This window comes from Plecotus auritus (genome assembly GCF_963455305.1).
Source record: "Plecotus auritus genome assembly, contig: SCAFFOLD_33, whole genome shotgun sequence".
In the NCBI taxonomy this organism is placed as follows: Eukaryota; Metazoa; Chordata; class Mammalia; order Chiroptera; family Vespertilionidae; genus Plecotus; species Plecotus auritus.
The window spans coordinates 24,377-44,060 of record NW_027664303.1 but is presented as its reverse complement, the minus strand read 5'-3'; the positions used below and the strand labels follow the sequence as shown (position 1 = coordinate 44,060).

The 19,684-nt window shown below is 68.9% G+C and overlaps 1 protein-coding gene across 1 annotated transcript in view; it reads right to left on the bottom strand.

Annotated features, from left to right (window-relative positions):
* The window catches only part of KCNQ1 (potassium voltage-gated channel subfamily Q member 1), a gene marked incomplete at its 5' end in the record, with an annotated part of 196,641 nt that extends 183,045 nt beyond the window's left edge, over positions 1-13,596 (bottom strand). Inside the window, 8 exons of the mRNA XM_080688747.1 lie at positions 1,290-1,434; positions 2,126-2,254; positions 2,987-3,082; positions 4,405-4,515; positions 11,701-11,841; positions 12,563-12,659; positions 12,951-13,029; positions 13,452-13,596. Of these exons, the coding sequence (XP_080544873.1) occupies positions 1,290-1,434; positions 2,126-2,254; positions 2,987-3,082; positions 4,405-4,515; positions 11,701-11,841; positions 12,563-12,659; positions 12,951-13,029; positions 13,452-13,596 (943 nt within the window). The remainder of the gene's footprint in view (positions 1-1,289; positions 1,435-2,125; positions 2,255-2,986; positions 3,083-4,404; positions 4,516-11,700; positions 11,842-12,562; positions 12,660-12,950; positions 13,030-13,451) is intronic.
* Between the last annotated feature and the right edge of the window lie 6,088 nt (positions 13,597-19,684).

The following is a 19,684-nucleotide window of genomic DNA, read 5'->3' as shown; positions in this document are numbered from 1 at the left end:
CCCCGGCCGGGCCGAGTGCAGGAGGGGGTGGCGTCAGCCTGACCTGTCGGCTCGCCCACCAGTGCGCCTGCCAGGCTCAGACGGGGAGGCCTGGGCCCGGCTCGGCTGTCGGACGGAGCAGTGCTGCGGGCACCGCACGGGGAGCTGGGGCCGCACCCTTCCCCCCACGCCAGGCTCTCCAGGCCACGTCCTGGGCAACCCTCGGGGTGAGGCTCGACGCCGAGGGCCGGCTGACGGGTCGCCCTCGCTGGGGGAGAGGACCAGCCGTGCAGAGCCGCACGCCAGGCGCCGACCTTCCGGGCACGGGCGCCTCATCAGCATTCGGTGGGCGCGCTGTGCGCCGGGCAACGCACGGCTGAATGGACGCGGCGCCGGCTCCGCAGTCGGCCGGCTGAGGAGGCCTCTCCCCGCGCCCAACCTGCCCATTAGCATCCGCAGAAAGCCCCCATTTGCATCCCCACAATGGCCCTGCCCCCAAGCCCAGCCGCGGGGCACGGGCATCTGTGGGCACAATTGTCCTTTATGCCCGCTCCGGCAGCAGCGGGAGCACGTCCCGGGCTCACCGGCGACGCGGCTGGGCCCGAGCCACAGCCAGAGGCACGTGATGCGGCCACGGGGGCCGCCCGGCTCCGTCCTGCCCGCCCGACTCCCAGGACGATGCCCATGGCAGTGCCCCTCCCCTGGCACAGCGGCTGAGTCTCCCCCCCCCCAGGGCACTGCCAGCCTCCTGCCAGGGACCATCACGAGGTACAGAGGACACAGCGGGTCCTCTGCCCGTGAACCAAGTGCTGGTGGGCCGGGCGCTGCGCCCGTGGGTGCGGAGGGTGAAGGACAGGAGCTCGGCCACGCTGGGACAATGGCCCCGTCCTCACAGCCACGGGCACCGTGGGTCCCAGGACCAGGTCCACGAGGGGAGGGTGGGAGCGACAGCGAGTGGAATGCCCGCTGCCCAGCCCCTGGTGGGGGTCCGTGTGTGGGGGGGTCACCCCCCTCTGCTGACTCAGGGCACCAGCCACCATATGACTCAGGCGCCCTGCAGCCCCGAGTCCAGGACAGAACGTGGGTCCCCCTCTGGGCGGGGGGGGGGGGGGCGCGTGCAGGGGGCAGGCCTCCTGTAGGGACTCGGCTGGAAGCAGGGGCAGGACTCTGAGGCGACGCCGGGCCAGCGGGCCAGTGCCAGGCCCTGGGACCCCTGAGCCCACCCGCCGACGGCAGGGTCCTGGGCAGGAGTGGGCAGGGGTCCGAGCCGCGCCCAGGCCCCGCGCAGCCTCCCCCCGTAGGGGCCTCACCCGCACTGTCGTAGCCGTCCGCGGAGAAGGGGTCCAGCCGCCGCTCCTCCGAGGGGGGGTCGCACATGATCTGAGGGACCGTGAGCGTCTTCTCTCCCACACTCACCCCGTTGTCCTTGTCCAGTTTGAACTTTTTTTTCTTTACCTAAAACAACAACAACAACAACAAAAAACAGGCAATAAATTGGCGGTTCATGGGAGTCTCCCGCCAGCCTCAGAAGGCCCGGGCCAGGGAGCCCTCCCACCCGCAGGGCTCGGCCCAGTCTCAGCCCTGAGAGCTCACGGCCAGGGGCGGGGGGACAGACAGATGTATAGGAACACGCCAGGGCCTGGGGACCAGGGCTGGGGCCCCAGGAGGCTCAAGCACGTGAGGGGGGATCTACGGGGCCAGCCAGGGCCGCCCGGCGGACGTGCCCGGCGGAAGGAAGGGGCACAGGCTGCGTGGGGCCCTGGGAGAAGGTTCCGGCGAGGGACGGTGGTGCAGAGGCTGCAGAGGAGCTGGGCACTGAGGCGGGTGCCCCAGGGAGGGTGTGGGCTGCAGCGGGGCCCCCCACCCGCCGCCCCCCACTACAGCCAAACCTGCCCGGAGCCCCCCGCCGCCCCCGCTATCCTGGCTGTATATCTCAGCCCAACACCGGGGCCCCTCAAGGGCCTTCTCCCACAGCTGTCACGCCTGGGGACCCCTCTCTGGCCCACCCGCCACGGCCTTGAGTCTGGGGACACGGATGGCGGGGTCGAGCAAGTGTGTCCCGCCAGTGCCCCGGGCTGACCCGCACAGTCCCCGCCTGCCGACGCCGGCCCGCCCTGGGAACGGGGAGGGATGGGGGGGCGGGTACCATGGCCGACTTCTTGGGGCGGGGGCTGGGGGAGAGCAGCGCGTGCCCGTGGCCGCGGGGCAGTTTCCGCACGTAGATCTTCCAGGTGGCGGAATCGGGGTTCTCGGCCGCGTAGCACCTCCATGCCGTCTGGAACCGGAGGGAGAGGCTGTCACCTGCCCAGCCGTCCGCGGAGGGGGCGACGGGGTGGGGGGGGGAGAGCTGAGCTGCAGAAGCTGCAGCCCCGATCCTGCCGTGCCCCTACCCCCCCACCCCCCGCAGGAGAGCAGGGCCTCCCTTGCCAGGCCCTCGCCTCCTCAGCCCCCCGAGGCGGCGGGCAGCACACGCCTCGCACCAGGGGCCTTGGCCTGTGACCCTCCTTGGGGCCTGTGGCTGCCTCTCCCTGAGGTGGCACAGTGAGGGCAGGGGCGGGGCAGAGCCCAACGGCTGGGCTCCCTCCCGCGAGGGTGCCAGGGGCCGTGGGGGCACCAGGCGGGGCAGGAGGAGCGGCCCTGGGGCTGGCGGGAGGCGAGGCTGAGTGGCCAGGAGGCAGAGTCCCTGAGGCCCAGGTTCCCATTCTGGATGGGACGACGCGGAGGAGGGCGGCCATGCGCCATGTGGGGGGGGGGCGGGGGTAGTGGGGCCTGGGAGGCTGCGTCCTGGGCTCTGCCGTGTTGGCCACGGGAGCCTGAGGGGCGGGGGGGGATGAGGTGGGAGGTGCTGGCTGGCGCGGGGGGCGGGGTCCTGGGGCAGGGACACCACCTGTGGGGGGACCCCACGCCCACTGGCACTCAGCACCGTGCCTGTGGGGATGGCGGCCCAGACACGCTGAGGCCGCGGAGCCCGGGCCCTGAGCACCGGGCCGCCAGGCGGGCACCACACCTGGATGAGCGAGGCCGCCGCCGGGATCTGCCGGTTGAAGTGCTTCTGCCTCTGCTTTTGCTGCACCTTCAGGGCGAACCCGGAGCCGAGGATCCCCTGGGAGAGACGGGACCCGCTCCAGCCTGCGCCTCGGCCCCCAGGGCTGGGCCTGACGGGCACGGGGCCCGCGTGGTGCCAGCCCCCGGCAGAGGGTGGGCCCGGCGGAGGAGGACCCAGCTGCACCCAGGAGGGCGGACGGCAGGGACCGGCTCCTCACGCAGGGAGCCCCCGTCTGCAGAGGGTCCAGGCGCACACACAGCACTGCACTGTGGCTGTGCCGTGTGGGCACCATGTACAGTACCCACAACACACATGCAATGCGTGTGCACCACATACACACAGGACACAGGTACAGACACGACACGTGCCCGGGCACAAAGCATATGCAAATACACACGATGCACGTACCCGTGAGACACACATACACATACATTCCACATGCACACCCAACACGGTACACGCTAACACAGTGTGCACGCATACATGCGCACACATGCAGAGTGAACCCGCTTTCCCCCTGGGCTGTGGGTCTGGGAAGGATGTGGATCAAGGGCCCCTCCCAGGCCACAGTGCAGGACCACGCGCTCCCTCACCAGGGTAGCCGCCCTGGGGGTTCACCCTACCCGTTGGGGACTGAATAAGCAGTCTGCTCCCCAGTGTGCAGGGAAAGGCCCTCTCCAGCCGCCTCTCCACTGGGGCCCGGGCAGGAAGCTGGGCTTCTCATGTTTTGCCCCACTAAGCAGTCTGCTCACCGCGGGAGCCTGCACACAGTGGGGCCCTGCACACAGTGGGGATTCTATACACAGTGGGGACCCTACACACAGTGGGGCCCTGCACACAGTGGGGATTCTATACACAGTGGGGACCCTACACACAGTGGGGCCCTGCACACAGTGGGACCCTGCACACAGTGGGGACCCTGCACACAGTGGGGCCCTGCACACAGTGGGGACCCTACACACAGTGGGGCCCTGCACACAGTGGGGCCCTGCACACAGTGGGGATTCTATACACAGTGGGGACCCTACACTCAGTGGGGCCCTGCACACAGTGGGGATTCTATACACAGTGGGGACCCTACACACAGTGGGGCCCTGCACACAGTGGGGATTCTATACACAGTGGGGACCCTACACACAGTGGGGCCCTGCACACAGTGGGACCCTGCACACAGTGGGGACCCTGCACACAGTGGGGCCCTACACACTGGGGCCCTGCTCACAGCGGGAACCTGCACACAGTGGGGCCCTACACACAGTGGGGCCCTGCTCACAGTGGGGCCCTGCTCACAGTGGGGCCCTGCTCACAGTGGGGCCCTGCTGGCCTGGAGCCCAGGGGAGGCTGGTGAGCAGTGGCGACGCCCCACACGGAACACCTACCGCTGGGAGTGCGAAGAAGGAGATGGCGAAGACGGAGAAGCAGGAGGCGATGGTCTTCCCGACCCACGTCTGGGGCACCTTGTCCCCGTAGCCGATGGTGGTGACCGTGACCTGTGTGGGGGGCCGGGGGGGGGGGACAGTGGTCAGCAGTCGAGGCCCCAGAATCCAGACACGGGCATCTGTCTCCCTAAACCACCTCCACCCCACGAGCAGGGCAGGCGGTCTGTGCAGGACTCTCATGTGCTGCCCTACTAAGTGGTCTGCTCACAGCGGGGACCCTGCCCGGCCCGTGCACACGGGGTGGTCGGGATCTCCACGCCGTGTGCTGCTCCTGGGCCCGCTCACCGGGTGGGCACGGGGCCTGGCGCCAACGGAAACCAGGCCGTGTGGACACGCAGGCCTCCCGCCCCCCGCCCACGCCTGCCTCATCCTGGGGGAGGCCGCACCAGGCCACCTACGTCGCTGAGCACGACCCCCCGGAGACCGGCCCGCGACAGGAGCCGGACGGATGACACGCACTTCCTGACACCACATGTTTCTTGTGTCCTTCCTCCCGAGAAGCAGCCGCAGCCCAGTCCTCCTCCCGTCTGGGGGGGCCTCGGTCCCAGGCTGCTGAGTGACAGTGGGGCTGGGGCTCCCCCACTGCGGCCGGCCTCCTGCTCCACCTGAGGCCACCCTCCTCCCCGGCCCCAGGGCTCCAGCGTGAGCTGACGGGGACGTGCTGTAGGGACTCCGGAGCCCACCCGGCCAGCCCCGAGCTGCCCCCCGATTCTGGGATTTCCGGGGCCTGGCTCGAGCCCTGGCCAGGGGACTGAGGATGCCCCGGCGCCCGCTGCCCGGCGGGCACAGCTCACACCTGCACGCAGGACAGCAGGCTCGGGGCCCAGTGTCCCTGCGGCTCCGGGGCCACGGAGACCTCCTGGCTGGCCCTGCCACCCGTGGACTGGCCAGCCTGGGTCTGGACAGCAGCTTCTTCCTGTGGGAGGCCAGGCCAGCGAGCGGCCTCCACAGCCCGAGGTCTGCGGGGACCTCACTTCCATCCGGGCCCCGCCCCCCGCCCCCTGCCCCCCGCCTCCCGCCCAGGCCTTGTGGGAGCGGGGACATGGAGGCAGGGCCTGGCAGGCCCCGGAGCAGCCTTTGTCCGCCTGCAGGTGAGGCCCTCACAGGCCCACGTGGCTCGGTGACCGCGCAGAACCGCGGGAGCGAGGCGAGGCCGGCGGGAAGCGGGGCGGGAGGAGGCCGGGCCTTGGAGACACGGCATGTCCCAGGCCAGCACGGCGCTGCCCCTGCGGCCCCTCGCGCGCACTCGCAAACCTCCCTACGCTGGCGGACACCACGCACACGCAGACATGTGCAAGGGCCTGGGGTGCAGGACGGCCGCACGGCACACCCGTGCATGCAGAGCACACGCACACGCACTCACACACGCACACACAGACACGGCACGGCACGGTCACACACAGAGCGGCTGATGCCGGGTCGGGCCTGACACCCGGGCACACTCAGACCCAGGCCTCGCACCCACGTCGCATCCGCACGCACCTCGCACCTAGAGCAGGGCCCGAGGGCCTCAGGGCGGAGACAGACCCCCCCCCCCGGGGCCACAGGCAAGGCTGAGGGCGGGTGGCAGATAAGGGGACCCTGGGGGAGCCCAGGCCCCCTTGTCGGCGGGGTGTCCTCCCGGGAGGGCCTGGGCTCCACGTGTGAGGCCTGGGCCGCAGCTGCCTCTGCCTCTGCAGGGCCAGGCACTCAGAGCAAAGGCAGCTTCCGGGCTGCAGACGGGCAGACCCCCCCACCCCACCCCCCGCCCCACCCCGGCACTGCCCGCCCTCTCTGGGAAGCGGAGGCCTCTCTCAGGAGTTGGTTCTATTACGTAAACAGATGTTACCAGCGTGTAAGGAGCATCTCTTACTTCTAACGAGTTACTATGGAGGCATTTAACAATTCCTCCGCTTCCCGCTGTGCTCAGTCCAACAGACAGAACCCGGGGGCGCACACGTTCTCGGGGGACTTCGATCGCTCAGAGTCAAAAGCTCCAGCTAGGGCTGCACGGCAGGGGACCTCGGAGACAAGGCGGCCGGGAGCCGGGCGGAGGAGGCACCCACACCTGGGCACAAAGGTTAGGGGTGCCGGAAACATAACAAAAACATGTAACACAACCTTCGAAACGATCAAAATTCCTGCAAAAACCCACAGGGAAGCGGGGGAGGGAGGGAAGGGCTAAGGGGGCAGCGGGAGCGGGTGGCGGGTGGCGGGTGGCAGGCGAGGACTCCTGAGACCACCCCCGGCGCGCAGAGAGCCCTCGTACAGGTCCCGCCCAGGCCTGGCCCGCGCCGTCCGCCAGGTGCGGGGGCTGCCTGCCGGCTGGTCAGCACGGGTTGGGGTGCCCAGGCCAGGGGTCCCCCAGCCCCCTGTGGAGAGCACAGGCCCAGAGCCGAGGACGCCGGGCCCTCGGCCCCTGTCACAGACCCTCTTTGTCAAGTTAACGACGTCCTCCCGCCTTTGAGGAAACGGCCGTCCGCACGGCTGTTTGTTTTTCCGGAGCTCACAGACACAAGCAGCTCAGGAATGGGCCCTCCAGCCGCCCGCTCGGGGCTCGCCCCCTAGGCGGCACGCTAGAATGCAGATCGGCACGTCCGCGGGGCCCACAGACCGGGGGTGGGGGGGGCCGCAGGGGGAGGGGAAGACACAGTGCGGACACCACGGCCTCGCCCGGGCGCCCGGCAGCTCAGACGTGACCACACGGACCCGGCAGGCCCGTGCCAGGGCCGTGGAGTGCCCTCGTCCTCCCACGAGCCTCGGCTGTTCCGCTTCCCTTTCGAAGGACGGGACGCGAGAGGCCCTCCAGCCCCACCCGCCAGCCCCACCCGTGCTGCTGGGGCTGCCCTCCTGGGCCCGAAACCTGGACCCCACTGGACAGGAGGTCGGCCTGCGGCCACCCCACAGGCCGGATGTGTCTGGGAATGGCAGGGCCATCTTCCCGGGGGGAGGGGTGGCCAAGAGCAGGACCCTGAGGGGCTCCCACGGGTGGTACGTCCACTCGACAAACGGGCACCGATGCCCTGAGTGAGGGGAAACTGAGGCTGGGGGGGGGGGCGGTGCAGGCTCTGTGCCCGGGGTGTCACTGCGGGGAAGTGACTGAGCTGGCGTGACCGAGGCCGGCCCAGCCCCAGACGCCACACCGGATGCCAGGAAGGCCGGGCAGCAGAGCTGAGGCCAGCGGCTGCCCCCCCTCACAGTCCAGCCCAGGGGTGGGCAAACTTTTTGACTCGAGGGCCACCATGGGTTCTTCAACTGAGGGCCACCATGGGTTCTTAAACTGGACCGGAGGGCCGGAACAAAAGCATGGATGGAGTGTTGGTGTGAACTAATATAAATTCAAAGTAAAGGAGCGGAGGGGAGAGCAAGAGAACCGGACAGAACAGCCGGATCCGGCCCGCGGGCCATAGTTTGCCCACGGCTGGTCCGACCTCACCCAGCCTGCAGCCACCCATCTGCCCAGAGAAGGCTGGGCGGGTGGCAGGACCCTCAAGGCCAGAGGGCGAAGGAGTGTGATCGGACCCCGGCAGCCCTAAACACTTCCGTGTGGATCAGCTTGCTCTGGGCCCATCCTAAGCGTCTGGTTAGGCCAGCCGTGGGCAAACTACGGCCCGCGGGCCGGATCCGGCTGTTCTATCCGGTTCTCTTGCTCTCCCCTCCGCTCCTTTACTTTGAATTTATATTAGTTCACACAAACGCTCCATCCATGCTTTTGTTCCGGCCCTCCGGTCCAGTTTAAGAACCCATGGTGGCCCTCGAGTCAACAAGTTTGCCCACCCCTGGGTTAGGCCCTGCCAGGAGAACGGGGGCGGGTCACGGCCCCCAAACTCACAACCAGCCTTCACTGCGTCCTCGCTGGGTGCCGGGTGCCCCCGGCTTTCTGAGCGCTCCCTCACGTCACCCTCCGACGTGCTCATCTTATACCCATTTCACAGCCGGGCCCACAGAGGGGCGGGAGCCACCAAGGCCACGCAGCGGGTCAGCGGTGGAGCGCGGATGCCGCCCCGCGTCTGGCGTCGGCCCAGGCTCCTGCCCACACGGTCACGGAGCCGCTTCCAGTCTCCCTGTCTCCTGGTGCCGCCACCGGCCCTTCCCCTCGGTGAAGCGGGGCACCCCCGGGTGTCCGCAGGGGCAGGAGATGAAGCTGCCGTGTAGACTCCTACCCACCCTGCAAAACCCAGCTGCCAAGGCCCTTCCTTGGGGAGGGCTCTCTGGCGAGGCTCCCGGAATCCACAGTGACCTCCCACTAGATCCGTGGTCGGCAAACCGCGGCTCGCGAGCCACAGGCGGCTCTGTGGCCCCTTGAGTGTGGCCCTTCCACAAAATACCACGGCCTGGGCGAGTCTATTTTGAAGAAGTGGCGTTAGAAGAAGTTTAAGTTTAAAAAATGTGGCTCTCCAAAGGAATGTCAATCGTTGTCCTGTGGATATCTGGCTCTGCGGACGGATGAGTTTGCCGACCTCTGCACTAGATGGTCCACAGGCACAGGGCTGGGCGGGGGCCGGCGGCAACCTGGGTTCCTGGGGACCCGTAAGTCCTCCCAGGCTTCCCCCAGAGGAAGGGCCCTGGATGGGTGGGCTCTGAGCGTGGGGGTGGGGGCCTGGGCTGCCACCCCTGGGACCATGGGCCTCCATTTCCCCAGCTCCAGTGAGGCCCTGCACTGGCCCCCCACCCAGGGTTTATGTGTGAGCGCCCACTCGGGCCCCCAGAGCCCTCTGGCCCCCCTCCCCCGCCAGGATGCAGGGCAGCCCGTGAGGCCGGAGCCGCAGTGGAGGAGGGCAGGAACGGGACTCAGACCAGGGTAAATGGTGGCCGTGCTTTCACGCTGGACTCTAAATTTAGATCCGGGAAACCAGAACCCAGCGGCCTCCGATCGGAGACCCCGGGGCACGGAACAGAGGCGCCGTGTGTCAGCCGTTCCCGCCGCCCCGGCTTGAGCACAAACACTCGCGTGTTGTTCCAGGGGCAAAGGAAAAAGTCTTCCCTCCTCCCCACACCCAGCGGCTGGGCGTGGGGCACCGCACGTGGGGGGGGGGGGGGCGGGGAGCGCTCACACCAGAGGGGCGTCCCCACCTCAGAGGGGGGACAGGAGGCCCCGGCCATGGAGCCGGCCCCTTCGCTGCAGTGTGGGAACTGGGGGGGGGGGGGGGGGAGAGACACAGCACTGTCCCAGGAAGTCCACCCGACCCCTGCTGTCCTGGCTGAACAGTGTCCCCTGAAACGCGTGTCCCCCCGAACCCGCAGAGTGTGGGCGCTCCTGGGAACAGGGCCCCTTGTTCAGGAGGCTAAGGAAGGGTGACCCCGTTATCCCGACCAAAGACGAGCGTCCCCGTATAAGAGACAAGATGCGGCCACACACCCAGAGGGTCCTGGAGCCCCTGAAGCGGGAGGAGGCAGGGGGACCCTCTCCGAAGCCTTCGGGGGGAGCGCGGCCCCCTGACACTTAGAGGTCAGACTCCTGGCTTCCAGACCCGGGGAGCGTGCGGCTGCTGTGTAAGACCACATGGGGGACCCCGGGACTCTGGGACAGCTCGGGAGACCAACACCCCACTGCCCGATGCCAGGCAGAGCCACCCTGAGGCACCGGCTCATTCATGCCTTCATTCACCCAGCAACCACCAGGGCTGACACCCCGTGGGGCCCACGCAGCCTCCCACGGGGCTCCCGGCTCCAGAAGAGACGCAGTGTACAGCACGCCCCGGGCCCGGACCCCCCGTTGTTGGGTCTGCCCCCCACGCCTGAGCAGTTGGTCTGCCTCCTGGGCGGCCCCGGCATGCAGATCAGAAATGGCCCGGCCGGTGATCCTGGCCCTGTCCGGGGCCCGGGGGCCTCACCACCCATTGGGTCGGAGCCCCCCCACCTCTCAGGGCTGGGCAGGGGGAGGAGGTGCCGGCAGGCACAGCGGGTGGACGCAGCCGGGACACAGGAAACCGATATACAGCAACTGCGCGGCCACAGATGCCACTGGCCGGGAGCCCCAGCCAGGCAGCGCTGTTAGTCCGAGGCGCGCCAGGAACACAGCCCATAACTCAAGCCGCGGGGGCACCCGGACAGCTGCAGGGGCAGCCGCTGCGATGAATGGGAGCCGTTTGCCCCCAGGCCCGGGTGTCAGGGGCCCGGGCGGCCCAGGGCCCAGCGGGAACAATGGCCAGGCCAGGGCCCGCGGTGGCCGAGGCTGGGGCTGCAGCTGACGGCGAGGCCTGGGGCACCGGTGCCAAGCCGGGCACAAAGGGGCCGTTTTCCTGGCCGGCGGGCGGATGTTTGCACAGGTGTGGGAGTGGGCGCGCCGCCGTGCCGAGGGCGGGGGCGGGGGGACGGCGCTGCCCGCGGCTCCGGGAGCTGGGAGGAGGTGGGGGCAGCACCAGACCCAGCGCCCGGGTCGGCCGAGCCTCAGCCTTCACCCACGTGCTCCTGGCCCTGGGAACCCTTCGCTCCTCACCAAGGCTGGTGCCCCCTGTGCCCCCCACAGGCCAGCTCGCTGCTGAGGGCAAAGCCCCCACCAAACCTGCGGGGGCGGCCCCCCCCGGACCTGTGGGGCACAGACCTATGGGCGGGAGGGCAGCGAGCGACAGAACCGGGGCCGTGCCTTCGCTGAGCAGCCTGGCCTGTTGGAAGCTTCCAGAAAACACGGGCTCGACCCATGTCAGGAGCCCTGTCTGGGAGCCCGGCCTCATGGGTGGGGACCCGGGAGCAGCAAAGGCACCTGCCCCCGCCCGGAACCAAGAGCACCCTCTGTCCCCCGGACCATCTGAGGGGGCGCCCGTTGCAGGGGGGGGGAAGGTGGGGAGTCCTGGAGAGAGGGGGCCCTCCTTTTTGGAAGGAGAAACGCGTGGGGGCTGGCACAGGCCCTGCCCCCGCCCAGTGCCCCTCGGCCTGTGCTGTCCCCAAGGCCCGGGCCCACCTCCTGCAGGCTGCCACCCTCTCGTCTCCCTGGTCCGAGCAGGCCTGGGTACCCCCCTGCGCCCAGCTGAGGGGCTCCCGCTCGGCCACGCGCCTCCTAGGCCGCTAGCTCACGCGACCCCAGAGCGCTGTGCCCCGGGGAAGGGGTGTGGGAGACCCGGCGGCACCCCTGGCCCCCGCAGCTGGCGGCCGGCCGGCCCTCACACGCCCAGCCCCGCACAGACGGCGTTTCCGGCTTTGGGGCCCGAGTCCCCATCCATGAGGCATCGAGTCTTGAGAAGCCAGGCCCCGGGGGCGGGAGGAGCTGAGGCCGCGCAGCCCCCACCACCCAGCCCGCCCGCCTGAGGCCCCACCTACCACGCCCCACCACAGGGCGTCGGCGTAGCTGCCGAACTCCACGCGGCCCGCCTCGTTCACGGCGTCCTTCTCGGCCAAGTACACGAAGTAGGAGGAGAAGATGAGGCCCAGGAAGCCGATGTACAGGGTGGTGATCAGCTCCTGGGGGAGGGGGCCGGGTCAGCGGGCGGCAGGCCGGGGAGGGTGCCGCATGCCGGCCGCCAGGCCCACGGCACCCAGACAGGCACATGCCACCTTGGCCACGTCTCCCCCACGCGGACCCCGCACTGCTCAACGCCTATTTCTCACAACTGGCGTCCCAGACCGCTGTGGGGCCCCGCCCCCCCGGAGCTGGGCAGGCCCCGCCCCCGCCCGGACACACGGTCTGGGCGGCACGGGCTTCCCCGACGCCCGGTTCTCCTCCTGCGGCGCCGAGGGCTGGGTGGGGACACGGGAGCAGCAAAGGTACGCGCCTGCCTGGAACCGCGAGCCCCGGGCTGGTCATGGCCCGCCTTTAGGCTCGGAGCCCCCGGAACCTTCCCCCACGTGGCCCGACAGCCCCTGGTCCCCACCCAGAAGGAATGTGGGCACCTCCTCGACTGGCAGGCCGGGATGCCAGCCACAGGCCGCTGCCTACGCCCAGCCCCACCCGCCCCGCCCCTCACGCCCCGCCCCTCACGCCCCTCACGCCCCGCCCCCGCCCCTCACGCCCCGCCCCCGCCCCTCACGCCCCGCCCCCGCCCCCTCACGCCCCGCCCCTGCCCCTCACGCCCCGCCCCCGCCCCCTCACGCCCCGCCCCTGCCCCTCACGCCCCGCCCCCGCCCCTCACGCCCCGCCCCTCAAGCCCCGCCCCCGCCCCTCCCGTCCCGCCCCTCCGCCCACCTGGCGGTGGATGAAGACCACGGAGCCCAGCAGCCTCCAGGTGCCACCCTGGCGGTCCACGTGCAGCATCCGCAGGATCTGGAGGAAGCGGATGCCCCTGCGAAGGAGAAGCCCGTGTCCCCGCCAGGCAGGTCCCCGCCGGGCACGCCCACAGCCCCCAGGCGCCTCCCTCCAACCCGGCCGTGAGCCCGCCACGCACCACGGTGCACCCCCTGGTCCCCTCGCCCTTCCTCGAGCCTGGGCCGGACCTGCACGGTCCTCCCCGCTGCCCGCCCACCCCGGCCGGATCCCTCCCGTTTACGGAGGCGCAGACCGAGGTCCCGGGCCTGGATCCCGAACGCAGCTCAGCGGGGGCCCGATCCCGCCCGAGAGCCTGCAGCCGGCGTACCTGATGGCCGAGGTGGCAAACACCTGCCCCTTGGAGCCCACGCAGAGGACCACCATGGAAGCCACCACCACGATGAGGTCTGCGGGCCGAGAGTTCCCGCGTCACAGCCCGGCCGCCGGCTCCGGGGAAAGAGCTGGCGGTTGGTGGGACGGGGTCCCACAAAGGGACTGTCCCAGGCACCTGCCGAGCCCACCGCCCACCCCCAGGCTGGCCCGCAGGCCGCTGAGGGCAGCAGGCACCCCTCTGGGCCGAGCACGCCCCAAACCCCTGTCCTGGGAGCAGTGCCCGAGGGCGGGGGGGCCGGGCGCCGAGGCTGGCCCCTGTGCTGGGAGACCCGGAGGTCACCCTGCTGGCCTTGGGTCCTGCCTGTCATGGGCAGTGGAGCCCAGGGACTCCCCCCGGAGACACTCAGGATGGGGGTCTACCCTGCCCGACCCCACCTTCCTGGGGCGCTGGCCTGGAATCTCGGGGTGACACTCCCGTGGGGGCAGCATGACTCACCGATGATGGAGATGGGCTTCCGGGCGAAGCGCAGCCGCCCCCAGACGCCCACGTACTTGCTGCGGCAGCCGGCTGACCAGAGGCGGACCACGTACTCCGTCCCGAAGAACACAACCAGCACGATCTCCTGGGGGAAGAGGACCATGAGCTCGCCCCCCCGCCGGGCTCCGCCACCCATTCTGCAGCCGCGCCAGGGCCCTGCCCGGCCCGAGAAACGTGGCACCTGGGGCCTCCCGTCTCTGGCCAGCGCCCGTGTAAAGTGTGGCGCCCCAACGCCCAAGCCAGGCGGCATCCAGGGTCCCTCGGCCGCCTCGGGCCGGGGGGCTGGGCCGCAGCAGGAAGAGCCACGTGGGGTCAGAGGGCATCACTGGCCCCGGCCCGGGAGGAGGGGCAGGTTCACTGTCGGCTGTGACCGCCACGTGGGAGACCCCTGCCATCGCCCAGGCTCCGAAAAAAAAAAGCCTTTGCCCCGTGTCAGCCTGCAGCCGGGGACCTGGGGTGCAGCCCGGGCCAAGGTGAGCGTCTGAGTTACAGCGGGTGGACGCACAGTGGACAGACGGACGATGGCGGGGGGGGGGGCGGTGGAGGGAGAGGGGGTGGAGGGGTAGACAAATGAAGACAGGCGGGTGAAACTCGGATTCAGAAGGCCAGCACCTATGCCACCACCCTGGCCAGTCGGGTGACGCGGGCCGATTCCTAGAAGCGCAACCCCCCCCCCCCCACGACTCAACCAGGAAGCAGCAGGAACGTGCCTGTAACTGGTCAGGAGATGGAGGCGGGAATCAAACACCCCCCCCCCCCCTGGGGAAGGGAGAGCCCTGGGCCTCCTGCTTTGCTGGTGAAGTCCATCCAGCACGTAAAGAACCAGCACCAATCCGTCTCAGATTTTCCCCAAAAACCGAAGGGGAGGGGGACACGTTCCAACTCATTCGGTGAGGCCAGCATCACCCCGATACCAAGCCAAACAAAGTCACTCCAAGGAAGAAAGAAAGAAAAGAAAAAAAAAAAAAAAAAAACCCAGGGCCGTATCTCTCAGGAACATCGATGAAAAAAAATCTTCCATAAAACCCAGGCATATTGAACAGATTAGACGCAATGACCAAGTGGGATTTATTCTTGGAATGCAAGGACGGTTCAGCATGTGAGTATCAATCAATACAATACATCACCCCAACGGAATGAAGGGGGGGGAAAAAGAACACACATGATCTCAACCGGCTCAGAAAAAGCATTTGACAAAATTCAACACCCTTTCGGGCTGAGACGCTCCGCGCGCTAGGAAGAGAGGGAACTGCCTCCACGGAATTAAAGTCTCCAGGAAACCCCACACCAAACAGCGTCGGCATGGGGAGAGATGAAAGCTCTCCCTCCAAGACCAGGAACAAGACGGGGGCGCCCCCTCCCTCCCCCATCTCGACTCAACGCAGCCCCGACGTGCCAGCCGGGGGCGTGAGGCAGGGACGGGCAGTGAGAGGCACCCCGTGGAAAAGAAGAATGAGATCCTCTCAGCTGGCGGGTGATGTGAACTCATCTGGGGGAACCCTCACGACCCCCCCACCCCCTGCCAAACCCTGCTAGGCCTGATCCACGGATTTGGCAAAGCGGGGTACAGAGTCCACACACGGGCCTCGGTGGCCCTGCCGGATCGGCTGTGTTGTTTCGGCCAACAGTGGGCAGCCTGAAAGGAAGTGGCCAGTGCAGTTCTGTGTACGCTGGCATCCCACAAAGCATACATACTGGGCCAGGGGGTGGGCAAACTTTTTGACTCGAGGGCCACCATGGGTTCTTACACTGGACCGGAGGGCCGGAACAAAAGCATGGATGGAGTGTTTGTGTGAACTAATATAAATTCAAAGTAAAGGAGCGGAGGGGAGAGCAAGAGAACCGGATAGAACAGCCGGATCCGGCCCGCGGGCCGTAGTTTGCCCACGGCTGGACTGGGCACTCCCTCAGCCACGGAGCCGTAGGCTAGAAAAGGCTGCGGGCCGCGGCCAGAGGAGACACGGATCGGTGGACGCGCACCCCGCCGCCGTGGCCTGGCTGGCAGAGGGCCGTGGGCGAGGCAGCGCCACGGGGACTGCGATTTGGTGCGAACCCTCCGGGACCCCCGGGCTGTGTTTTGCCGAAACAGAAGAAAGGCGTCCCCCGTGCTGACGGCGTCCCAGCGGCCCCGACCATCCGTGGTGCAGCCACACCGTGGCATCGCGCACGGCCTGAGGGAGGAAGGACATCCTGACACCGGCTCCCGCGTGGACGGGCCTGGAGGACGTTGTGCTCCATAAGACGCGCCGATCAGGGGTCAGGCCACGGACACCTCGGTTCCCTGCCCCGTGCCCACCCCGGGACCCGGCCCTGGCAGGGGCGTCTGCTCCCAGGGTGACAGCAGCAGGCCCCGCTCCCACCCCCGGTGTCTGCCCTCCTGCCACGGAGCCCAGCACAGGGGCGCGGGGCGCTGCCGGCTGGCACTCACGTGCTGTGCGTTGGGGCGATGGGACGCCTACACCACCCGGCCGGTGTGTGGGGCCCGCCCTGTGGGCGACGGGTGAGCCTGCGGGAATGCCACCTGCCTGCCTTTTACAAAAATGTCCTTGGTTTGTAAGGTCGAGTCCTTCAGGGGCCGGGGGGGCGGGGGAGGTGGGGACACGGGGAGACGGTGGCCGGGCAAACGGGCGCAGACTCTGTGGCCTCATGGCGGGCACCGTCCCTCCTCCCTCCGCAGCTTGGGGCTGGGAGCTGGCTGAGCCCACAGGGCAGGGGCACGTCCATCTGTCCACCCCCTTGACCCAGCCCCGGTGGGCAGGTGACACAGACACACTGAATGAAGAAGGGAGGAGGAACGGACGCGCGAACAGGGCCGACCGACGAGCCGGCAGGCGCTGGGTCTCATTCATTCATTCGTGTCCTGAGAATGTCCCCAACAGGCACGGGCTGGCCGTCCCGTTCGCAGACTTCTTTCTCATCTCGGAGCGTTTTTAAATCACTAAACTCGTCAGCCGCGTCCTCGGCAGATCTGGAGCGACAGGCGTCTCGGGCGAGACCTCAAAGGAAGGACCGCGCGAGCCTCCACTGACGGCCGCGTGACCCCCGGTTCATCCGGCCTCCGCGCCGGGGACCCAGCTGCCCCTGCCTTTGGGGGCGCCGGCTGAGACGCGGGACCCCTCCGGAGGGTGAGGTGTAGGAATAATTTTAAACAATGCTAATCCCCAAATCCTGTTTGAGTCTGGAATGCAGAGCCGGCCGCCGGCCGCTGGGCTCACCGTATCTAAGTGGCCCGGGCCCCCAGCGCGGCGACACGGCGGCCGGCTTGCTGGGAAGGGATGGGAGGGAGGCCCGAGCCTGTGACCTCCACCCGCCTCAGGAGCCCATCAGCATAGCCACGGCCAGGCTGGACCTCAGGACAGGCGCCCGCAGCGGGGTCCTGGGGCTCCCGTGGCCGGCACTCCTGGGGCTGATGTCCCGGCCGGTCCGGTCCAGGCATCGCCGGCTCATGGCGCCACCCTCCTTCCGGGAAAACCCCTCCTCACTGCGGATTTAGGGGGGCAGCCTTGGGGGTCTCTGTCCTGGGAGGGATGGGCCCCAGCGAGCCCTGGGTGTGCACCCAGTCGGCATGGAAATGGCTCTGAACTCTGCCCCGAAGGCAGGAGGACAGGGGCCTCGCCGTGTCAGGGTGAGACATGCACCCCGCCCCCCCGCACAGACAAAGCGAGCCTGCCTCCTGGCTGCTGGCTTCACGGGTGGGCCCGGGCCGGTCTGGGCGCTGGGACTGGGTACAGATGGAGCATGGCCGCCTGCAAAGGCCCCCGGACCCGAGACACAGGGAGGTGTGGGGGGTCCGAGCAGCCCCCACACGCCCATTCCCGCCGAGGCGAGGGCGGGTGCTGGGTGGCTCTCCGCGGGGTGACAGGCTTCATTTAGAACTATCATTCAGGACGACGTTCCCACAGGCGCCCGATTGAAACGGGCGAAGGACTCGAGGCGGCGTTTATCCCGAGCCCACGGAAGTCCCTTGTCGCCAGGGAAACGCAGACCAGACCTCGGGAGGCGCCCCTCACGCCCACCAGGGCGGCTCCACCCGAAAGGCGGCTGGGGGCTAAGCGTCAACCTGGGAACCGGAGGTCACAGTTCGATTCCCCGTCGAGGGCACGTGCCCAGGTTGTGGGCTCGATCCCCAGCGTGGGCCGTGCAGGAGGCAGCCAGTCCGTGATTCTCTCTCCTCATGGATGTTTCTCTCTCTCTCCCTCTCCCTTCCTCTCTGAAGTCAATAAGAATATATATTTTTTTAAAAAAACACACAACAACAAGTGTTGGTGAGGACGTGGTGAAACCAGAGCCCTACGGGCAGCCGCGCCCCAAGCCCTGCCGGCCGCCGTGGCCAGGAGTGTCCCCCGCAGCCACCTCAGGCCGCGCCCCTCAATGTCAGGCACAGTCAGCTCAGCGGTCAAGGAACCCCCGAGCTCGGGCCACGGGGACCGGAGCACAGAGGACGGGCTGTGGTGCGGAAGGGGCGAGGGCTCCCCACGGTGCGGCCCCCACGGAGAGACCCCGAGACCTCCTCCTCAGGCGGAGCCTTGCCGTCCGGCAGACACACACCAGGGCACGGTCACACCAGGGCACAGTCACACCAGGGCACAGTCACACCAGGGCACGGTCACACCAGGGCACGGTGAGGAGCTGGGCCAGGCAGGCACGCCCGCCCCGCCAGGGGTCCCGGCGCCAGGGCACTCAGCGGCGATCTGGAAACCCCAGGAGTGGAGATACAGACTTAGAAAGGCAGGTGCCCATCAGGGGCTCGCTCTCCGGGCGCCGAGGGGAGCTGGCGATGGCTCGATGGTTTCCAAACTCATGGGGGTGAAGGGCGGCGGCTGCCTTATCTGCCACTTCGTCCTCGTCAGCCTCGTCCTGGGAGGACTTCGGGGCCCGGCGTCCGGGGCTCTCCTGCGGGCACCGGTGACTGAGCTGCTCGCACGGGACAGAGCGGGGCCCGAGGCCACACCCGCTGGGCCGAACTGCCGGAGCCCTGACCTCTGGGATGAAAGCACTGCTTTCGTTTCGGGGATTCTTGCTGTGCAGCAAAGGCAGCCCCTGATTCCTGCCTGGCACCCCGCTCCGTCAGAGGAAAGGTCACCTTTCGGGGGGGGTGGGGGCGGTGCTGGGCGGTGGGGCGAGGGACAGCAGGCCTGGGGTCAGGGCTGACCGAAAGCGGGAATCGGGGTCCAGGACAAACGTCACCGCGGACCCTGGCGGCCTGTGGGTGCCTGGCGTGGCCAGCTCGGACCTGGCCGGGGACCTCTGCCAGGGCGCCAGGTCCCCTCGAAGGCCTCTGGGCGTGGGGCCTGTCCAGCCACCTACCGGCCAGGGGTGCGCTGCCAGGACGAGGGCTGCCTCTCCCACGGGCTCGCAGACCCGGGGGCCGGAGGGTCCCCACGGCCGGCCGGCCGGCTCGGGGCAGCTGTTCCTTCCACGTGGGCTCTGCTAAGCCGCAGGGGGAGCGGGCCCGGCGTTCCGGGGGTCAGCTGGCCGGACGGGGCGAAGCAGGCGCGAGGGCTGTTCAAAGCGGCCTTTGTTCAGGGTCCCGCCTGCGGGCAGCTGCTGCGGCCGCGCCCCCGAGAGGCTCCTGGGCCCCCCTGACATGTGCTGGGCACAGCTGGGCCTCCGTGCACGCCGCCTCCCGCCCCACCAGAGAGTCGCCTGGCGTGGGGCAGGGCCGGGGGCGCCCCACGGAGAGGGCAGAGGTGGGAGGTGGAGCAGGGCTGGCTGCTGGGACCACACTGGGAACTGACCTCCCGGCTCCCCGTCCACCTCCTCCTCAGCCCTGCACGCTCAGCCGCTGCCCTCCCCACAGCCCCCCAACGCCTTGGCTTGAGGTCCTGGCTGCCCCCCCCCCCCGGGACCCTGAGTGTATGTCCCTGCGGCCTGTGACCTCTGACCTGCCCACCAGGCACTGGGAGTGGTGGCAGGGGTGACCCTGGTGGTGAATGGCCCCAAGAGAGAAGTGACCCAGAGACGGAAGGAGGACCCGGGTCCCAGCACAGGTGGGCGGGGAGAGGCCTGAAGGAGGGCCTCGCCCAGACCTGTCTCGGGGCCCCCTGCCATCGGGACCCCATGCCGCCCACAACACAGAGGACACCTTGATCTGACCCCCGAGCCCCTAGGACACACCTCAAGCCCTTCACACCACCCCGGCCTGGCCTTCTCTCCCTGGCCTGCCTCTCTCCGGCCCAGGCGGTGGGACT